Source organism: Hyla sarda, chromosome 2 (assembly GCF_029499605.1).
Source record: "Hyla sarda isolate aHylSar1 chromosome 2, aHylSar1.hap1, whole genome shotgun sequence".
NCBI classification, from domain to species: domain Eukaryota; kingdom Metazoa; phylum Chordata; class Amphibia; order Anura; family Hylidae; genus Hyla; species Hyla sarda.
The window spans coordinates 480,392,110-480,412,926 of NC_079190.1; the positions used below are offsets into that span (position 1 = coordinate 480,392,110).

At 46.8% G+C, this 20,817-nt stretch overlaps 1 protein-coding gene across 1 annotated transcript in view; it reads right to left on the reverse strand.

The window, feature by feature from the left end:
* LTN1 (listerin E3 ubiquitin protein ligase 1) overlaps nt 1-20,817 on the reverse strand; it is a 161,974-nt gene that overhangs the window by 113,388 nt on the left and 27,769 nt on the right. Inside the window, exons 6-8 of the mRNA XM_056559464.1 lie at nt 18,208-18,388; nt 13,134-13,307; nt 5,691-5,881 (exon numbers count right to left, since the gene is read on the reverse strand). Coding sequence (XP_056415439.1) covers nt 5,691-5,881; nt 13,134-13,307; nt 18,208-18,388 — 546 coding nt within the window. The remainder of the gene's footprint in view (nt 1-5,690; nt 5,882-13,133; nt 13,308-18,207; nt 18,389-20,817) is intronic.

The window sequence follows — 20,817 nt, forward strand, 5'->3', positions numbered from 1 at the left end:
TATTTATTCTGTAGATCCATACGATTAAATTGATACCAGATTATTAAGGTTTAATTTTGTTTTACTTCTGTTAAAAAAATTATAACTTTTTGCACTAAAATTAGTACGTTTAAAATTGTCCTCTTCTGACCTCTATAACTGTTTTATTTTTCTGTATACAGGGATGTATACGAAAAAGAAATAGCCCTCATACAGTGTAAAACATACTAAGGCTGGGTTCACATAACATGCAATACAGGACCGCATACGGCTGGACCACGGTTTAGGTCCGGTGGGAAAACCAAATCCGGGACAAAAATGAGCCGAACGGAGTCAGCGCTTCACTCCAGTCGGCTCACTGAGATACATTACATACGGGCCGCATACGGTAAGGATACGGGAGCGCCAGGTTTTAGCTCCCCCCAGCCATATGCGGTTCCGTATTGCACAAAAGTGATGTGAACCAGCCTTATATTGTTCAAAAAGTTTGAGGTATTTTTTAGAAGCAGCACTGACTTTTTTAAATCGTATTGACCCGAAATATAAAAAGAACATGTCAATGTTATCGTACAGTTCACTGTGTAAAAACGAAAACTATCAAAAGTTGTAAAATTGGTTTTCTTTTCAATTTCCTGCCGCAAATATATATATATATATTTTTTTTTTTTATTTTTTTTTTTTTATAGTACCGTACATTTTATGTTAAAATGAAAGGCTTCATTACAAAGTACAGTTGGTTGCAAAAGAAACAAGCTTATGGCTCTCAGAAGGGGAGGAGGAAAAAATGTAAACGTAAAAATGAAAATTTCCTTTGTCCTGTGATCCTGATGGGGTTAAAACTAATCTTCAAATCCTTTGTAAACCCCCAGTATATAACTGTGCATAGTGTAAGTAAAGTACAGTACAGCCATTACAATGGATACACATACACGTGATGTCATCTGCTGTGACATCACACATCAAAGAGACTTTCTCCAGGGTAGAATCCAATCCCTAACACTTATTTCCTCGGTTCGGCGGGTGAACACGTTCTCCTACTAGACCTGCGCTTATTTTGCAAATTGAAGAGAATTTTGTCTATTTAGGCAAAAGGATCCTGTAGGGACGGCGACCATGAAGCTAAGAGGTAGGAATAATGAAAACTTCCAAAATTTCAGTTTATAAATGGATTTAACATGAATGTATTAGTGTAAAGTTAATATAGTACAGTTCTGAACGCTTGGGGCGGGCGGTGGGGGGCGTGATGTCACGGCCACGCCCCTTCAATATAAGTCTATGGGAGGGGGCGTGCTCTCCCATAGACTTGCATTGAGGGGGGGTGGCGTGACCTCACGAGGGGCGTGGCTGTGACGTTACGACCCCGTCACCCAGCGTTCTGAACGAAGGCTGGGTGCTGCACAGAGATCGCTGGGGTCCTAGCCGCGGGACCCCTGCGATCAGACATCTTATCCCCTATCCTTTACATAGGGGATAAGATGTCTAGGGGCAGAGTACCCCTTTAAGTCTCTTACAGCAATTGGGTAGAGGTTTACTCCTGTGAGATAAATGATTTGTGAATCAATGTTTTACACATAATAGTCACACATAAATTTACAAAAAGCTTCCTACAGTGTTCAATGACCATACTTTGTGTGAATATATATATATACATAAATACATGAATGAATATAGATTTAATATATTGTATCCTGTCACTATTTTGCAGATATCCCAGTTCTCTCGGTGCCTGTAGTGTGTCTCATACATTACGTGACGAGTTTCCTTTGGCGGTATACTAACCTATATCATTATAAGGTCACTCCACCATATTATGAGATCCATAAAATACCTGGGAAGAAGATTAAGCACCGTGGTCAGCGAGCAGATGTGGCTATTGACATGGCTTTAGGTGACAATTCAGACCCACATGAATCCAGGCACAGCGATCATGTGACAGTCACCATGGCGGATAACCAGATGGATTTACCAACAACCTCTGAAGATGCCTCGGAGCCCAAAGTGTCTTGGCTGCAGCGGACTTGGCAATATGCTAAAAGCAAACTGAAGTGGTCCAATAATGTATCCAATGTTTGGGTTGGAGCATGGGCCATGGCCAAATGGACAGTAACCGGCATGATGACCACATTTAAGATGCCATTTTACTTCCTACATACACAGCTAAGAAGTATTACAGCAAAGGCCATTGACGATCAATGTGAACCAATTTAACAAGATGCTGATTGGGTCACACAAGATCTACATATGGTTGGGGGTGGGGGTGGGGAGGAGCCCGAAATGCAGCCACCTCCACGTGGTGGGCTCTGGGTCACTTGATACATTAACAAGTGAGCGAGGAGCTGCATAATTCAAGGCACATTTCCCATATTGGACATACAGCTTGTAATGGAGACAGAAGATATTGTCCACCTAGAGATACATTTTGCACATAAGTGGGAAACCAGTCCCCCCCCTCCCCCTATTGGATGATTAAGGAATCAGAGATCTGTAGAAGGGGAGAGGTGGATTCCCAGGAATGGAGGATGACAATATATCTCTAGCATAATATCTCTGGATAAGTGGATATGGTAGAAACAGTATCATTATTATTACTTTCATTATTAACCCTTAAGGACCTACGACGTACATGTACATTTACGGCGCCGTCCTCCGGGATCACCACGGCGATCACTGTGATTAGTCATTCAAATCTGATCGGCGAATCACAGCTTTTGCAGGCCAATCGGATCACTGGTGACCGAGGAAATATGGATGACTGGTGCTGTTCGAGACTGCTCCAATCACCATTGCCCAGCAGGAGTGAGGTGACACTGGTGCCGCCTCACAATCGTGGTGATTGGTCGGCTGAGACCGGCCAACGAATCACAGCGTCTGCTGGGGAGTCCTGACGGCCCCTAGTCTGGAGGGCGAGAGTGGGTACCGACTGTGTAGTGTGCAGCGGCGGGGATCGCTTACTGGCCGCAGCAGGAAATGACTGGCATCCGCAGCAGGAGGTGAGGCCTGTGTGCCACCTACTGTTTCATAACTACAACTCCCAGCATGCACAGCCAAAGGAAATACTGGGAGTTGTAATTATGTAACAGGTGGATGCACATAACTAAAACTCCCAGCATGACCTACGGTTTTCCGTGCGTGCTGGGAGTTGTAGTTTATGCAACAGCTAGTGGCACTTTCCCCCTCTAGCTGCTGTATAACTATAACTCCCAGCATGGATGGAAAGCCAAAAGGCATGCTGTAAGTTGTAGTTATGTGCCTCCAGATGTTGCATATCTACAACTACCAGAATGCACCGACAGTCAAAAAGCAAGCTGGGTGTTGTAGTTATGCAAAAGCTAGTTGCACTTTTTATTAAAATGTGTGCCACTAGCTATTGCATAATTACAACTCCCAGCATGCACGGACATTTGTAGTTATATGCCTCCAGCTTTTGCATAGCTACTATTCCCAGCATGCCCTTTGGCTGTCAGGGCATGCTGGGAGTTGTAGTTATGCAACAGCTAGCACACAAGGGCGGGTTGACAGTAAGTTTCCTGCTCAGAGTTTGAGTTGCGGAAAATCCTCTGCTGCTCAAAATTGCAGCGGGAAACTCGTAAACCTAACCGTGTGTACGTACAGTAAAACCACTGCACTACTCCTACACAAAATTAAGAGTAAAGCACTACATACACACACGCCCTTACATAGTTTCCCCCCCCCCCATAAAAATTAAAGACGGATCGTATGGCACCGTTTCCAAAACAGAGCCTCCAGCTGTTGCATAACAACAACTCCCAGCATTGCCGGACACCCATTGACTGTCCAGGCATGCTAGGAGTGTTTGGGAGGAGGGTTTTCTCCTCCACTTGCTGCTATTCCTGTGAAACACCTAAAGGGTTAACAAACTTTCTGAATGTAATTTTGAATACTTTGAGGGGTGTAGTTTTTATAATGGGGTCATTTATGGGGGATTTCTTACAGAAAGGTCCATCAAATCCCCTTCTTACTGAATGTGCCCTGAAAAATTCAGATTTTGAATTATTCGTGAAAATTTAGAAAAATTGATGCTATACTTTGAAGCCCTCTAATGTCCTCAAAAAGTAAAAACATGTCAACTTTATGATGCCAACATAAAGTAGACATATTGTACATGTGAATCAATATATAATTTATTTGGCATGTCCATATTCCTTACAAGCAGAGAGTTTCAAAGTTAGAAAAATTACAAATTTTCCAAATTTTCATGGCATTTTTGAATTGTTGACAAAGAAATAATCCAAGTATCGACTAAAATTTACCACTATCTTAAAATGGAATAGATCACGAATAAAAAAAAAATCTCGGAATCAGAATAATAAGTAAAAGCATTCCAGAGTTATTAATGCATAAAGTGACACAGGTCAGATCTGCAAAAAATTTCTGTGTCCAAAGGATAAGATGTCTGATCGTGGGGGTCCTGCTGCTGGGAACCCCACGATCTCTCCTGCAGCACCCGCCATCATGTGCACGGAGCAAAGTTCACTGATGACGGGCGATACAGGGGCTGGAGGATCGTGACGTCACTCCCCACCCCCTCAATGCAAGTCTATGGGTCTTGCTGAGGCATCCTGGAGCATCCCAGCAACGATCGGATGGCGAAGAGGCAGGTGGTAAGGGCCCTCCCGCTGTCCTCTAAGCTGAAGGGGACACCGCAGTGATACCGATCAGCTCTGCTTAGCTACCGGGATGGTTTATTTTTTATTTTAGACGCAGCAATCAACTTTGATCGTGGCATCTTAGGAGTTAATTTCGGGCATCACCGCGATCGGCGAGGTTCGGTATTAGCCACAGGTCCTGGCGGCCATTGGGACCACCCCGCTATGATGCGGGGTCAGCTCCTGACCACACATCATAGAAGGGGAGCAGGATGAGGGCATACAGGTACGCCCTCAGTTCTTAAGAAGATAAATTTACATTTTCCAATAATAATTATTTTCCCAAATTTTTTTGGGGGGTAAAATGGACTCTTACCCCTTTGAAAATATAATGTAAAATATGAAATTTACATAACCACGCACACTTTTTCAAAACCGGAGTGACTAGTGTAAACCTTGAAACATTCTCATGTAAAACACTTTGAATATCTAATGAAAACTTTTTTGCGCCAAAACTTTGGCGCAAGACATGACATTTTTGACGGGAAGAGTTTTGAATATGTCCCGCATTATGTACAGTTTTGATGCATTTTTTAAGTGCCTTTTTTAGAGAAATATAAAGTGTTTTATGAAGATATGACATCTTAAGGCTGTGTTCACAATTTGATTATTGACTGCATTTTCCACACCTTTTTTTTTTGTGCTGAAAATTAAAGTGCTGAAAATTAAACATTTTTACCATATCTTGCAGCACAATATCAAAATTTTTGCCATGATTTTGGGAAAATCACAGCAAAAACAGAAAAAAGTAGCAGGAAATGCAATGTGTGGACACTCTTTGGGAGAGGTGTAGAACTATTATATATCCAGATCCCATAGAGATAGAAGCAGTAGTATACAGATAGAGCTGGAGGAAAAGTGTATAACTACTATCTATCCTGACCCATAGAGATAGAAGCAGCAGTATACAGAGAGAGCTGGGGGAGATGTTTTTAACTACTATCTACTGGTGATAGCAGCAGTATACAGATATCTTTAATAACATTAGAAGGAATGAAGTTAATTTGTCATTGGTCACAATGTGCATATGAAAACTAAACATACCCTTGGATTAAAGAGTCGAACAAAGTGCTGTAGAAGTCCGCCCGCGGCTGAGTTATTTTATTGGGGATTTTGCTAATAAACGGCAGCAGATTGGGGAAGATTATAGTAGCCAGTCCTCTTCCTCCCTCTCTCAGCACCGTCCACAGCTTGGGTAGAACTCCCTTCTTGGCATTTACGTGATCCCAGCAGTTCTAGATTTAATAAAGAGAGGTAGTTATTGAAATTAAGAAAAGGAAATTTTTGTACTCACTGCAAAATCTCTTTCTTGTAGCTCTCATAGGGGGAAACCGAACTGCCTGGTATATGCTCTTGCCACTAGGAGGCACTGACACAAGGAAAAAAAGTTGGCTCCTCCCTGGTAGGATATACCCGCCCACCTGCAGTGAGGTACTCCGTTTTGTCACAAAGCAGTAGGAGAAGCCAACAAGAAATACATCCGAAGGACCTTAGTAAGGAATCCCGAAGAGACAACTCAATAACCGGAAGGAAGAATCCGGAGAGAGGAAGAAGAAATGGATGGGAGCGGTGTCCCCCAATGAGAGCTACGAGAAAAAGAGATTTTACGGTGAGTACAAAAATCTCCTTTTCTCTTGCGCTCTTCATTTGGGGACACCGAACTGATGGGACCTACCAAAGCAGTCCCCTAGGGTGGGAAAAATACAACCACCAGAGAGAAAGAATCAGTCCCAAGACCAATCTCACGTGTCCACGGTGCCCGTGGACGAGCCCCCAGGCTGGAGACAAACCCAAGCCAGAAATTGAGCTCCCGGAAGAACGCCTGTCCAGAAGCTGGACTAGGACCCCAAGGAAAAGGCCGAACCAGGGGGAACCAGATATTAATTGAATATGTCCGGGTCACCTCGAAAACGAAAACCAAACCCTTGAAGAGCAAGGAAACAGACGTCCACAGAAAGTCCCCAGACGACCACTTCTACAGAAAAACATGAAAAGAGAAGGAATGCAGTGGAGAAAAGACCGCCCTGCCTGATGGGCTAGCAGTAAAATCTGGCCCGAAACAGAACACCTGCCCAAGATCGGAACCAGCACCAAGGTGCAACTGAAAGAGCTGCCTGAAAGAAGGCACACCACAGCATCCAAGGACAGAGATGAAGCTAAAGGCCAACAATTCGAAGACCCAGTGGTCCAAGAAGATCAGAAAGGAGAACCCAACTGTGACCCCCAGGGTCTGGGCGCAGGAAAGAGTGCGCCAGAATACTTAGGTGTCAGTGCGGTGCAACTGACCGACAAAGAAGGGAATGATGAACTAACCCTTCCATGGAGATCGCACAAATTCCTCCAACCGAGTAGAGAGTCCAGGCTGCGTAAGCAGCAGTAAACAACCAAAAAGTTGGAAGAGAGCCAGGCCGTGAAGGCGGCCGGCAAGCCCACAAGGCCAGACAGTAAGAAACGCTGTTGAATGCCCCCGGTAAAAGACAAGGGCCCCGCCGACATCCCACCTAAAAAGGGGGAACAACGAGACAGCAACGGCTCGGCAGCAGAAAAAACTCAACAGCACAGTCCCTCGAGAGGATGGAAAAACAAGTGTGGTCAAATTTTGTGAAGAAACCACCGGAATACCCATGCCAAGCACCCAGATAACCACACCCCCTGTGGAAGGGGAATGGCAAGTGCGCCAGGCACAGCAGCAAAAGGGGAATGCTACCCCATGGCCATGGGACAAGGGCTGGGTGGGCAGAGCTCCCAAACTTTGGAGGCAGCTCAACGCCTTCTAGGGGGGCCACCAGGAGACCCCAGAGGGGTCTGAAGCCTGCACACTGGAGCTGGGCAAAAGAACACAAACGAGTTTGAGAGCCAAACCAGATGGAGAAAAAAGGCAAAAGAGCAGGTGCCTAAGACACCTGTAGGCAAAGGAAGAGACTGAACTGACTGTCGCCCCGCCGGCCTCATGTCAGAACAGAAATGGTGGGCTCCACACCTACTGAGCGGCCCCAGTATGCGTAGGGACACAGGCATGGGGATCTCAGGACAGTAGTAGGGTACCAAGACCGCCGACTTCCAAAAGAAGAAGGCATGTGGAGCCGGAGACCTGCAGGTACAGAGGACTTACAGGTAAAAAGTGCGGCAAAGACTTGCAGATACACACACTGCGGATCTGCCCCTGGAGAAGGACATTGAACCACATCCGCAGCCTCAAAGGAATAAGGAAGGCAACCAGGTGGTAAAGAAAAAACATGAAGACACATTCCAGCCATGTGGCAGAGAGACCATGGGCAAGCCCGGTCCCGCAGACAGAAAACACCCAGAGAAGTGAGATACCAGCCTTCGGACAGGGTAACCCCGCAACTCAGTATGTGATGCGTGGAACAAAATCAATAGAGCAACACAGGGTGATGCACCGAAAACACTTTGGCAGCAGGGTACCTGAAACAGCCATGCAAGAAACCAACAGGCCGACAGAAATAGGATTCCCGAGCACCCAAGATGACTCCAGTCAGCCTCCCACAGAAAATGGGGCACGAGAGTGCGGTCCGATCAAACAGTTGACCAGGTGGAATGGAAAACCCAGTGGCCGAAGGAATGTCCGACTGACATCAAACCCGCGTATCTGTAGGGACCTCACCCCAGTACACTCACCCTGCAGTGAGTTCCGGAAAAAACAGGGTATGCTCACGGCTGCCCTTAGGTCAGGGACCGATGGCAGCGGAACCGAGTAGACAACTGACTGGCTGCACGAGATTATCGCCTGAAGTGTGGGGAGAAAGGGAACAGTCAGACAGTCAGCAACTGTGCCCCAGAAGCCATGGAATGCATGGCTGTCATCCCTATAGGGTCCGTGGAACACTATGGGTAAGTTCCGAGCATACCACTAACAGTAGTGGGGAGCCGGAACTCCAGCTGCAAAGCAGTCAGCTACGACAGGCGGCAGAGGAAAATGCAGACCACTGAGTGGCATAGTGGTATGGAACCATAGAGGAGAAGTAATACAGTCAGGCATTGCGCACCGTAGTGCGAACCAGTAGGAACCAGAAATCCAGCCACAGATACAGCCACGTAATGTGTGACAGGTGGAGAGGAAACCATGCAGACCGCTGCCTGGCTAACAGAGACGGGTCCAAAGTAGACAACGAGCCGGTCCATCGGCACCCCGCAAAACAGAGGGGTACCGAGGCTCCCACCGCAGATACATCAGCCGGTGGATGTATGCCGGGCGGGGTCAGTCATTATCGAAATGGGTCCACAGGAGACAAAGACACTCCGACGGACACCACACAGATTAGTGAGGTACCGGAACCGCAACCACAGGAACGTCAGCCAAGTGTTGGGTGACGGGCGGTAGTAGGAAACCACGCAGACAACTGTCTGGCTAACAGGTACAGTTCAATGTCGATGACGAGTCATTCTGTCGTCACCACGCACTAAAGTGGGGTAGCGAGATACCCACTGTAGATACCTCAGCTGTTTGATGAATGACATGCGGTGTAGACCCCCATCCAGGCCCTTGTCTGGCTCACTGGTATGGATCCATAGGAGATAATGGGACACCCTGTCGGACACCTCACAGGAGTGAGGTACCTGAATTCCAACAGCAGACTCATCAGCCTGGTATGGATCCGTAATAGACAAGGAGCTGTTCCGTCTGTACCTTGCACGGAAGAGAGGTACCAGAAATCCGACCGCAGGTATGCCAGTCGTGTGAGGGGTGACAGGTGGATGTAGGAAACCATGCAGACAACTATCTGGCTAACTGGTATGGGTCCATAGTAGGCAAGGAGTTGGTCCGTCTGCACCTTGCACAGTGGAGAGGTACCAGAACTCCAACCGCAGTATATCACCTGTGTGACGGGTAAGATGCGGTTGCAGGAAAACATGCAGACAACTGTCCGGCTTACTAGTATGGGTCCATAATAGACAGCGAATCATTCCGGAAGCACCTCACACCCGGCCCCCAGGAGACAAAGGGAAACTCCATCGGATGCCTCACACAGTCTTGAGGTACCGGGCTCTAGCCGCAAAAGTCCACGGTGTGGGGGTCCATAGTATGCTATGGCGAACTCCCTGGGCACCTCGCACCAGTAGTGGGGTACCGAGTGCAAGTCGCGGTAGGGGCAGTCATTAACTGAGAAACAGTTAAAACTAACGTCTGGCAGAATAAGATCAGGACAAAACCCTGCCCAAGCAGGAATATTCCCCTGCGTACCGTGCTCTGGATGAAAGGATCCGTAGCACTAGCCGCGAATGCAATAGGCTGTGGAGAAGGAGATCCCACAGCATAACCGCCAAGAAAACACCCCTAAGATGGATGGATAGCAGACCTGACGGATGAGGAATCTTAAAAGAAACCTGAGTGACTGCAGGAACACGAGAGAACTTGCGCATTGTATGGCACCCAGTGGAAGAAAGGAGTATATTGTGGAATATGACCCCCGGGTTCCAAGAAAACGTGAATCCCTGGAAACAACCCGCCCCACGGTGTTCGCATGTTTCATGACAAGGATTAACAGCATCGGCCACAAGAGGGTGTCAAAGACCAGCAAATGGGTGCATTACAAGAATTGGCCACAAGAGGGCCCTAACTACACACCAAATGGTCAGAGTGACCAGGAAAGGTGTATTTTTTTTTAAAACACCCTGCTGGATTATTGAAATACTGCTCCCTGGCAATATTGCTTCAGTGTGGCTGCTGGGGCTGAACTCCTCATGAGTTCCCCCAAGCCACACAGACACAGCGGGCAGCGGGCAGCCTCAGGAGCTTATTTGAAGCGCCTGCTAAGCCGCCGCCTAGCTCCGAGGCTAGGCAAAAATGACGGGCCGGGAAGAGGAGCTCCCGCCGGGCCACAGATCAGGGAGCCGACGGCACCGCTAAGAGAACAAGCGGCGCTGCTCCCGAGAAGTGAGGGGCGGAGCTAAACTCCGCCGGTGTGAGAGAGATTTCCGAACCCATGCAACGGCCCGGAGAGGAGGGAGCCGACAGCGCCGCTGAAAGAACGAGCGGCCCGCTCCCGAGAAGGAGAGGGGTGGAGCTAAACTCCGCCAGAGAAGACATGTTAAGGCCGCAGGTAAGCACCCGTGGGCCTTAATAAGAGCCGTGCAGTGCGCGAACCTGGAGGATGGCAGCGTGCACCGGCTCAGGGGGGGGGGGGGGGGGGGGATAGGAACGCGTGCTGGTACACGGGAGAAGAAGGACGGAGCATGTGCCGCCATGTGCCCCTTACCCAGCGGCAGATCAGTGAAGAATGCAGTGAGTCCCAGTACAAAAAGCACAGCCCCCACACATAAGGATCCCAATAAAGGACATAGTCCCTGTTAGGTGGTTGTCCGTGACCCCTGAGAGGGAGGAGGGGGGGGGGGGTACATACTCACCTGCAGACGCAATTTCTTATACTCACCTAATCACCTCAGGCATCTTCACTCTTCAACCAGCTTATGGCCACGCTGCATCGTACAAGGCTACAGATAGGGGTGCGAACAGAGGCAGTGGGGGAGCCGGACCCAGGGTGCAACCTCCAGGCGCTGGTCGTTGGCAGGAAGGGGTGGACGGTGCATTCATCAATGTCCCGTGCCCCTTAGCCGCATATGGGGAAACAGGCAGCGCCATGCTCCTGTCGCCCCACCAGAAAAAGTTAAATAAAAGGGAGTAAAGAAATATAACTAAACAGCCCTAACTAGAAAATAATAAAAAAAGACCAGGTCTGGAGAGAACCAGACCATGTCCACTTCCTAGGTGACACTAGATAAAACTGAGTACCTCTCTGCAGGTGGGCGGGTATATCCTGCCAGGGAGGAGCAGACTTTTTTTCCTAGTGTCAGCGCCTCCTAGTGGCAAGAGCATATACCCATCAGTTCGGTGTCCCCCAATGAAGAGCACAAGAGAAAGGGGTTATACAGGATAAAAACGAACATAGACGCACCACATCTGTCCTTAGGTTGGGTTTGGTGTTACAACTCAGCCCGTTCACTTCATTGAAACTGAGCTGTAAGGCCACACACAACCTGAGGACAAAAGTGGCGCTGTGTTGATATAGGTAAGATTATATATTTTGGGGGCAAAAAAATATATATGTTATTCTGAGTTAAAGGGCTACTCCACCCCTAGACATCTTCATCTCCAAAGGATAGGGGATGTCTGATCGCGGGGGTCCCGCCACTAGTGACCTCCACGATCTCGGCTCTGGCACCCCAGACATTTGGTGCACAAAGCAAACTTCGCTCTGTGCTGGATGACTGGTGATGCGGAGGCTCGAGACGTCACGGACACGCCCCGCTCGTGATGTCACGCCCCAGTTAATGGGAGGGGGCGTAGCGGCCGTCACGCCCCCTTTCATAGGCTTGCATTGAGGGGGCGTGCCGAGATGTCATGAGTCTCTGGAGCTGCTCTGAAGGAACGCCGGGTGCAGCAGGGAAATTGCGGGGCGTCCTCAGCGGTGGGACCCCCATGATCAGACATCTTATCCCCTATCTTTGGAGATGACGATGTCTAGGGGCGGAGTAGCCCTTTAAATTAACTTATCCACTGACTCCATTCATTGACTATAGAAATGATCTAACCCTTATCCTGTGGATAGGGGTTAAAGGGGTACTCCGGTGGGAAACTTTTTTTTTTTTTTTTAAATCAACTGGTGCCAGAAAGTTAAACAGATTTCTAAATGACTTCGATTAAAAAAAATCTTTACCCTTCCAGTACTTTTTAGCAGCTGTATGCTACAGAGGAAATTCTTCTCTTTTTGAATTGATTTTTTGTCTTGTCCACAGTGCTCTCTGCTGATACCTCTGTCCGTGTCAGGAACTGTCCAGAGCACCATTGGTTTGCAATGGGGATTTTCTCCTGCTCAGTTACTGATACGGGCATCAGGTGTCAGCAGAGAGCACTGTGAACACGACAAAAAAGAAATTCAAAAAGAAAATAATTTCCTTTGTAGCATACAGTACTGGAAGGCTTAAGATTTATATATTTTTTTTAAATAGAAGTCATTTACAAATTTGTTTAACTTTCTGGCACCAGTTGATTAAAAAAAAAATTCCACCAGGGTAACCCCTTTAGTAGTACACTATTGGGTAAGTGTACAGTAAAAAAGGACTGGGCTGTAATTGTTAAATAAATGTCTGATCACGGGGTGGCCAGACTGCAGAAATCCCCCGCAATCTTCTGCCCCAGCTCTTCCCACGCACAGAGCTGTGTCGACCACCGCACAAAGTGGTGGTCAGCATGCCCCCTCCATACATCTCTATGGAAGAGCCAGAGATACACAAGCGCTGTAACTCCGTCTCTCTCATAAAGATGCATGGAGGGGAGGTCGACCTCCGCTCTGGCACCGCTCAGTGCATGGAGTGGTGTTTACTCCGTGCATGAGGAGAGGCGGGGTGCTGGACAGGAGATCATGGGGTCTGAATATTGGGACCCCCGCAATATCCTGCCCGGCACCCCTCAAGCACGGAGCAACCACCGCCAGACACTTCTGAGACAATGAATAAATTACAGCTCACCTCTATAGTGGTCATTGTGTACAGGATGGACTCCCATAGAGCCGGGCACACCACAGCATCGCTGTCATCAATACTCAGCAGCACAGCCGGGCACACTCGAGCCGCTTCAGTGTTTATGAGGGACGGCAGATACTGGCAGAAGGCTGAAACCAGCTCAAAGAAAGCCGAGCGAATCTACAGAACAAAACAGAATTGGGGAAAAAAAAAATTTAATTTCATTTGTTTTATTATTTGTTGATAGAACACAACAACCAATTTTCAATGTTTTTTTTTTTTTTTTATAAAGTTCCAAGAGGAATAACAGAGGAACATAGCACAATTCAGAGTTCTAACAACCAATGCTTCAAAATTGTTATTTTATATTGACTGCAAGTATTTACTGAAAAAGACAAAATGAGAATGGAAGTGAGCTGCAGAGTGCTGCAATACCAGGAACAGCCACTAAAAAATGTACGGCGCTGTGACTGGTAACAGTTTAGAGGCCAGCTGAAGCAATGCAGTTGCAGTAGAGCCCTGAACTGGACTGTTTTCTTAAAGGGGTACTCCAGTGGAAAACATTATTTTTTTTTTTAAATCAACTGGTGCCAGAAAGTTAAACAGATTTGTAAATTACTTCTATTAAAAAATCTTAATCCTTCCAGTACTTCTCAGCTACTGTATGCTCCACAGAAAGTTCTCTTCTTTTTGAATTTCTTTTCTGTCATTCAAGACTTAAAAAACACCAGCTCAGGGATGTGGAAATTTTATAAAAAACTACTTGTCCACGGGACTAAAATGGAGCACAATCTACTTGTCCCTCATGACGATCCACTTGTCCGGCCAATTTTCGCTTTTACGCTCTCGTTTTTTCCTCCTCGCCCTATAATAGCCATAACTACCTACTATAATGACACCTTTTAATTTTTCAATAACATATTCTCTGAACCAAAAAAATGTATAAATATATTAAGGGAAGTGAAATTGAAATAGTAAAAGATAATTTTGTAGATTTGGTGTTTTTCTTTTCTGCGCCATTTACCTTGTGGTTGAGGTAACATGTTAGTTTTATACTTTAGGCGCCTGATTACAGCGATACCAGATTTGTATCGTTTACGTCATGTTTTACTAATTCTGGACTTTTTTGAATTTTTTTGAATTGCCATTTTTTAACCCCTGTAGCTTTATTTTTTTTCCGCATACCAGGCTGTATGAGGGCTCATTTTTTGCGCCATAATCTGTTTTTTGTATCGGTACCATTTTGGTATTGATCTGACTTTTTAATCACTTTTTAACTTTTTTTTTTTCTGGGATATTATAAAAAGTTCAAATCTGTGGTTTGATATTTTTTTTACGTTTACCATACGGGATATATAATGTCATATTTTAATAGGTTGTACAATTACGCACGAAGCGATACCAAATATGTTTATTTTTATTATGTTTACATGTTTTTATATAGGAAAAGGGGGTGATTTGAACTTTTAACATGGAAGGGGTTAATGCAGCGGTCTTCAAACTGTGGCCCTCCAGATGTTGCAAAACTACAACTCCCAGCATGCCCGGACAGCCAACGGCTGTTCTGGCATGCTGGGAATTGTAGTTTTGTAACATCTGGAGGGGCACAGTTTGAAGACCACTGCGTTAATATGTGTCTTTCAAACTTTTATTTTTTTTTTTTTTTTTTTTGACACTTTATTAGACTTATGAGGAATCATTAGATTCCTCAGACAGATGAATAGAGATCTATTGAACTCTATTAATCTGTGTGCTCTGTGATCCATTGATAGAGCCTGGTCCAGCCAGGATCTATCAATGACAGAGCTGGGACAGCTGGAAGCAGAGTTAAGTCCTCCGGCTACCTCCATAGTGGATCGCCCCCCTGCGATCACGCTGCAGGGGGGCGATCCACCCCACTAGCCCACCAGGGAGCGTTCACATCTCCCTTTAGACGCCGCTGTCAGCTTTGACAGCGGCAATCTAAAGGGTTAATAGCCAGCCGCGGCGATCGCCGCATGCTGGCTATTAGCGGCGGCCCCCGGCTACTGAGAACAGCCGGGGGCTGCAGAGTATGGAGCGGGCAGGAATCCCGAGCCCGCTCCATACTCCCCTGTGAGCGCCGCATACAGTCTCCCCGTGCAGACGTGCGGGGAGTGAAGGCAGAGGATGCAGGTCTGCACGGGGAGAAATAAGCCACGCCCCCTCATCTCCCCCCGCATGTCTGCAGAGCAGGGGAGAGAAGGCAAATACAGTACTGTACACAGCTTCTCATCTCCCCCCGCACGTCTGCAGAGCAGGGGAGAGAAGACAAATACTGTCCACAGCTTCTCATCTCCCCTGCTCTGCTTCGGAGGACACAGGCTGCAGAGTATGGAGCGGGCAGGAGTCGGGAGCCCGCTCCATACAGACTGCAGATCCGCCGCACTTGTCAGGTCCGGCCCTGCTTGCCCGAAGCCGGGCTAAGGGCCGGACAAATTCACCTGCCCGGCGCCCAAAACTGCTAGTCCCGGGCGTCGGGCGATAGAAATTCCACATCCCTGGTGGGGCTCTTGGACGGCGGGCGAGTATGAAGGGGAGGATTCTGGGGTGCAATTTACTGCGGGTGACCAGAAGCCACTAAAAATAAAATTAGATGGCACAACTGGCGGCTGCGGCAGTGCCCCCCCCCCACATCATACATTACATACATACACACATTACACATACACTCACACCATACATACACCCGCCGCTGCCCCCCCACATCATAAACATATTCACATCACACTTAGACAGACATCACACACACATTATACATTACATACACATCACACACACTCACACCATACATATACATCATACATACACCCACCGCTGCCCCCCCCACATCATACATCACATGCATACACACAAACTTAGACAGACATCATACATTACATACACACATCACACATAGACATCATACACACATCATACATTACATACACACATCACACATAGACATCATACACACATCATACATTACATACACACATCACACATAGACATCATACACACATCATACATTACATACACACACACATCATACATTACATACACACATCACACATAGACATCATACACACATCATACATTACATACACATCACACAGACATCATACACACATCATACATTACATACACACATCACACAGACATCATACACACATCATACATTACATACACACATCACACATAGACATCATACACACATCATACATTACATACACACATCACACATAGACATCATACACACATCATACATTACATACACACACCACACATAGACATCATACACACATCATACATTACATACACACATCACACATAGACATCATACACACATCACATACACACATCACACATAGACATCATACACACATTATACATTACATACACACATCACAAATAGACATCATACACACATCATACATTACATACACATCATACATACACTCACACTATACATATACAACCACCCTTCCTGTCGCCTGCATTCTCGGCCTCCTCACCTGAGCCGCCATGAGTGGACATCAGAGCTGTAGTCCCGGCCGGTGTGAGGTTACATGGGTTTGAAAATCTCCCCTCACAACGGAAGTCCTCTCCTCTCTCCCCTCCCCCGCTCTGTGTTTTCCCCGTGCAAACATGCAGCCTCCCCGTGGTGGATTAGGTCCTGTGGAGACAGGGGAGGGGGAGGGATAGAGCTGTGTGCGGGGGATGGAGCTGTGTACAGAGCTGTCTACGTCCTTTCTCTCACCCTGCTGTGTCTTCTTGTGTAGAGCTGCATCCTCCGGGAGGGGAGATAAGGGGGCTCTGCAGTCAGCTGGGGGCCCCCGCTGCCCCCTCCATACACTCTGAGCGCCGGTGTGAGGTGTAGACTTGCATCCGCTCCTGCGCCTCACACCGACATTAAAGAAAAATAAGGGGGACGTCGGTCTGTCCCTGCTAGCCCGATACAGGGCTAAATCTATAAACAATTCACCTGCCCGGCGCCCAAAACTACTTGTCCCGGGCATCGGGCGATAGAATTTCCACATCCCTGCCAGCTCCTGCAAGTTTTATATCGGGTTCTGCGGGACCCCAATTCCATTGTAGTCCTCTAAACTGCAATTCTTCTCCTATCTTTAAAGGGGTACTCCGGTGAATTATTATTATTTTTTTTTTTTTTTAAATCATCTTGTTCACAGTGCTTTCTGCTGACACCTGATGCCCGTATCAGGAACTATCCAGAGCAGGAGAAAATCCCAATAGCAAAGCTATGCTGCTCTAGACAGTTCCTGACACAGACAGAGGTGTCAGCAGAGAGCACTGTGGACAAGACAAAAAAGAAATTCAAAAAGAAAAGAATGTCCTCTGTAGCAGACGGTATATGGAGGCAGACTTCAGACAGAGGTGCCGGCTTTCAATGGCGCAGGTCACAGAAGAAGCATGGATAGGTAAAAGCAAGGGTAGTTTATTCCTGATTAAGGCCTGATGAAGCTGCTGTTGCAGTGAAACGCGTTGCATGCTGGGAGAATAAACTACCCTTGCTTTTACCTATCCATGCTTCTTCTGTGACCTGCGCCATTGAAAGCCGGCACCTCTGTCTGAAGTCTGCCTTCATACACCTCCTGCTCAGCCGGCTGGCTGCGGACACTACATGCACTCACCATTGTTGTGTATGTGGTTACACAACACTTCCAGGTGAGCCTCCTCTTTCAGCGCATACATTGCCTGACAAGTTACTCTTAATACACCATGGAGCACTTTGTTTTTTGTCGTTTTTAGCTCTGTAGCATACAGCTGCTGAAAAGTACTGGAAGGGTAAAGATTTTTTAATAGAAGTAATTTACAAATTTGTTTAACTTTCTGGAGGACCCCTTTAATAACAGGGACACTTTATATATTATGTAAGTGATTATCTTCCAACCAGTGTGCCTCCAGCTGTTGCAAAACTACAACTCCCAGCATGTTCGGACAGCCTTCGGCTGTCCGGACATGCTGGGAGTTGTAGTTTTGCAACAGCTAGAGGAACACTGGTTTGGAAACTCTGCATAATGTTCTCATGAAGCTGAAATCTTAAGTCCAGCTAACGTCTTACAGTCGGCGACTGGTGTTTGCTGTATTTCCAGAACTTGCTCTGTGCCAGCAGGTGCGCCAATCTGTCTTGTAGGGCATCATTTTCACTGCTTGGCAACATGGAGAAGAGACGTTTCAACGCCAGCAATGAACACGTGACAACCCTGAAGTACTTCGATTCTCTTTCTTCAGGCGGAACAGTCCTGTAAAATAATCAGGATAAGGCGATCAGATAAGATCCACTCTGCTATACATGCAGCTGAACGGGAGCTACTGGAATATGAAATTCGCTATTCTTAAAAAAAATATATAAAAATTATTCCCAAGTATTATTTCAAGTCAACTGGTGCCAAAAAGGTCTACATATTTGTAAATTACTTCTATTAAAAAATCATAAAAAGGGTACTCCACTGGAAAACTTTTTTTTTTTTTTTTTCTGGTGGCAGAAAGTTAAACAGATTTGTCAATTACTTATATTAAAAAAACCTTAATCCTTCCAGTACTTATCAGCTGCTATATGCTCCACAGGAAGTTATTTTCTTTTTGAATTTGCTTTCTGCCTGACTGCAGTGCTCTCTGCTGACACCTCTGTTCGTTTAACCCCTTCCCGACCCATGACATACATGTATGTCATGGGTTGGCTCCCATTCTATAACGTGGGGCCACGGCGTGGCCCCTCGTCATAGCGGGTCGGGCCCGGCACCTAGCAACGGCCGGGACCCGTGGCTAATAGCGCGCGGCACCGCGATCATTGCCGCGCGCTATTAACCCTTTAGACGTGGCGTTCAAAGTTGAATGCCGCGTCTAAAGTGAAAGTAAACTAATGCCGGTTAGCTCAGGGAGCTGCTCAGGATCGCGGTGGCAAAATCGGGGCTTCCTGAACAGCTTACAGGACAGCTGGAGGATCCCTACCTGCCTCCTCGCTGTCCGATCACCGAATGACTGCTCAGTGCCTGAGATCCAGGCATGAGCAGTCAAGCGGCAGAATCATCGATCACTGATTTCTTATGAGAAACCAGTGATCAACGTAAGAGATCAGTGTGTGCAGTGCTATAGGTCCCTATGGGAGCTATAACACTGCAAAAAAAAAAGTGGAAAAAAAAAGTGAATAAAGATCATTTAACCCCTTCCCTAAAAAACTGTGTAAATAAAAATAAACATATGTGGTATCTTCGTGTGCGGAAATGTCCGAATTATAAAAATATATCATTAATTAAACCATACGGTCAATGGCGTACGCACAAAAAAATTCCGGGGTCCCGGCAGCTGCAGGAAGGGGGAATGTTGACCACCGCACGGCGGCTGACACACTCCCTCAATACAACTCTATGGTAGAGCCGGAGCGCTGCTTTCGGTAATCTCCGGCTCTGCCATAGCGATGTATTGAGGGGGGTGTCGGGCAACGACACCCGCTATTTGGCCAGCGAGTCGGGGCCCCAGCGCTCGGACCCCCTGCGATCTAAAACTTATCCCCTATCCTTAGGATAGGGGATAAGTTTTTCAGCACTGGACTACCCCTTTAACTTTTTGGTACCAGTTGATTTAAAAAGATTTTTTCTTACAAATTCCCCTTTAATATTTATATAATTAGATTCAAATAATTCTCCGTATATGATACAGTGACAACCGAAACAAATAAATGTCAATGGAGAGAGAGTGGTGCAGATGCAAGGCTACCTATCTACAGATTCTCTTCTTATTTGATGTGGGTATTAGCTACCTTATATTGCTAAACAAGGGGCTCCCCCATTTATACCTTCCATCACACCACTATGATACATCCTGTCCCTCCGACACATGGAGTACGTATTCTGCATTCATGAGGTGACGCAAAAGAGAAAAAAAAAATGTTCCTGGTCGCACCAAATTCTTTAAAGGAAAACTGTCAGCAAGTTCACCCGCACTAAACCCAATACACTGGGGTATAGTGTGAGTGAACAGGAGTTCATACAGGGGTCACTTACTTTTTTTGGTCCATCGGCCACTGAGTTATGCCCCTGTAAAGTTCCCTTCTTCATTGTATGATTAGCGATTTCAAGGCGGGGCCCCCGCCAGCCGTCTGCTTCGGCCTCCTGCACTGAAATTTCCCGCCCCCGTTGTTTGAATATTCATTATCTTCAACTCCACATCCTAGTGACGTGTAGTCACACATGTTTGCAGAGCGCATGCGCAGAAATATTTTACCCAGCTCTCCCGTCCTGATGACGTGAGAGCTCTGCGTCCTGCTCTCGCTCTGCGCATGCGCCGGTCCCTCACTACACCAGGAAATCAGGAGTAGCGAGGCTTCAGTATCGACGTACACAAAGCATCATGCACTCGGCAAACAGAGCGCTGCGCTCAGGGGATATGTGACTACATGTCACTAGGAAGTGGAGTTGAAGATAATGAATATTTAAACAACGGGGGCAGGCACAGAAACTTCAGTGCAGGAGGCCGAAGCAGACGGCCGGCGGGGGCCCCGCCCTTGAAAACGCTAATCATACACTGAAGAAGGGAACTTTACAGGGGCATAACTCAGTGGCTGATGGCCCAAAAAAAAGTAAGTGACCCCTATATGAACTCCCGTTCACCCACACTATACCCCAGTGTATTGGGTTTAGTGTGGGTGAACTTGCTGACAGTTTTCCTTTAA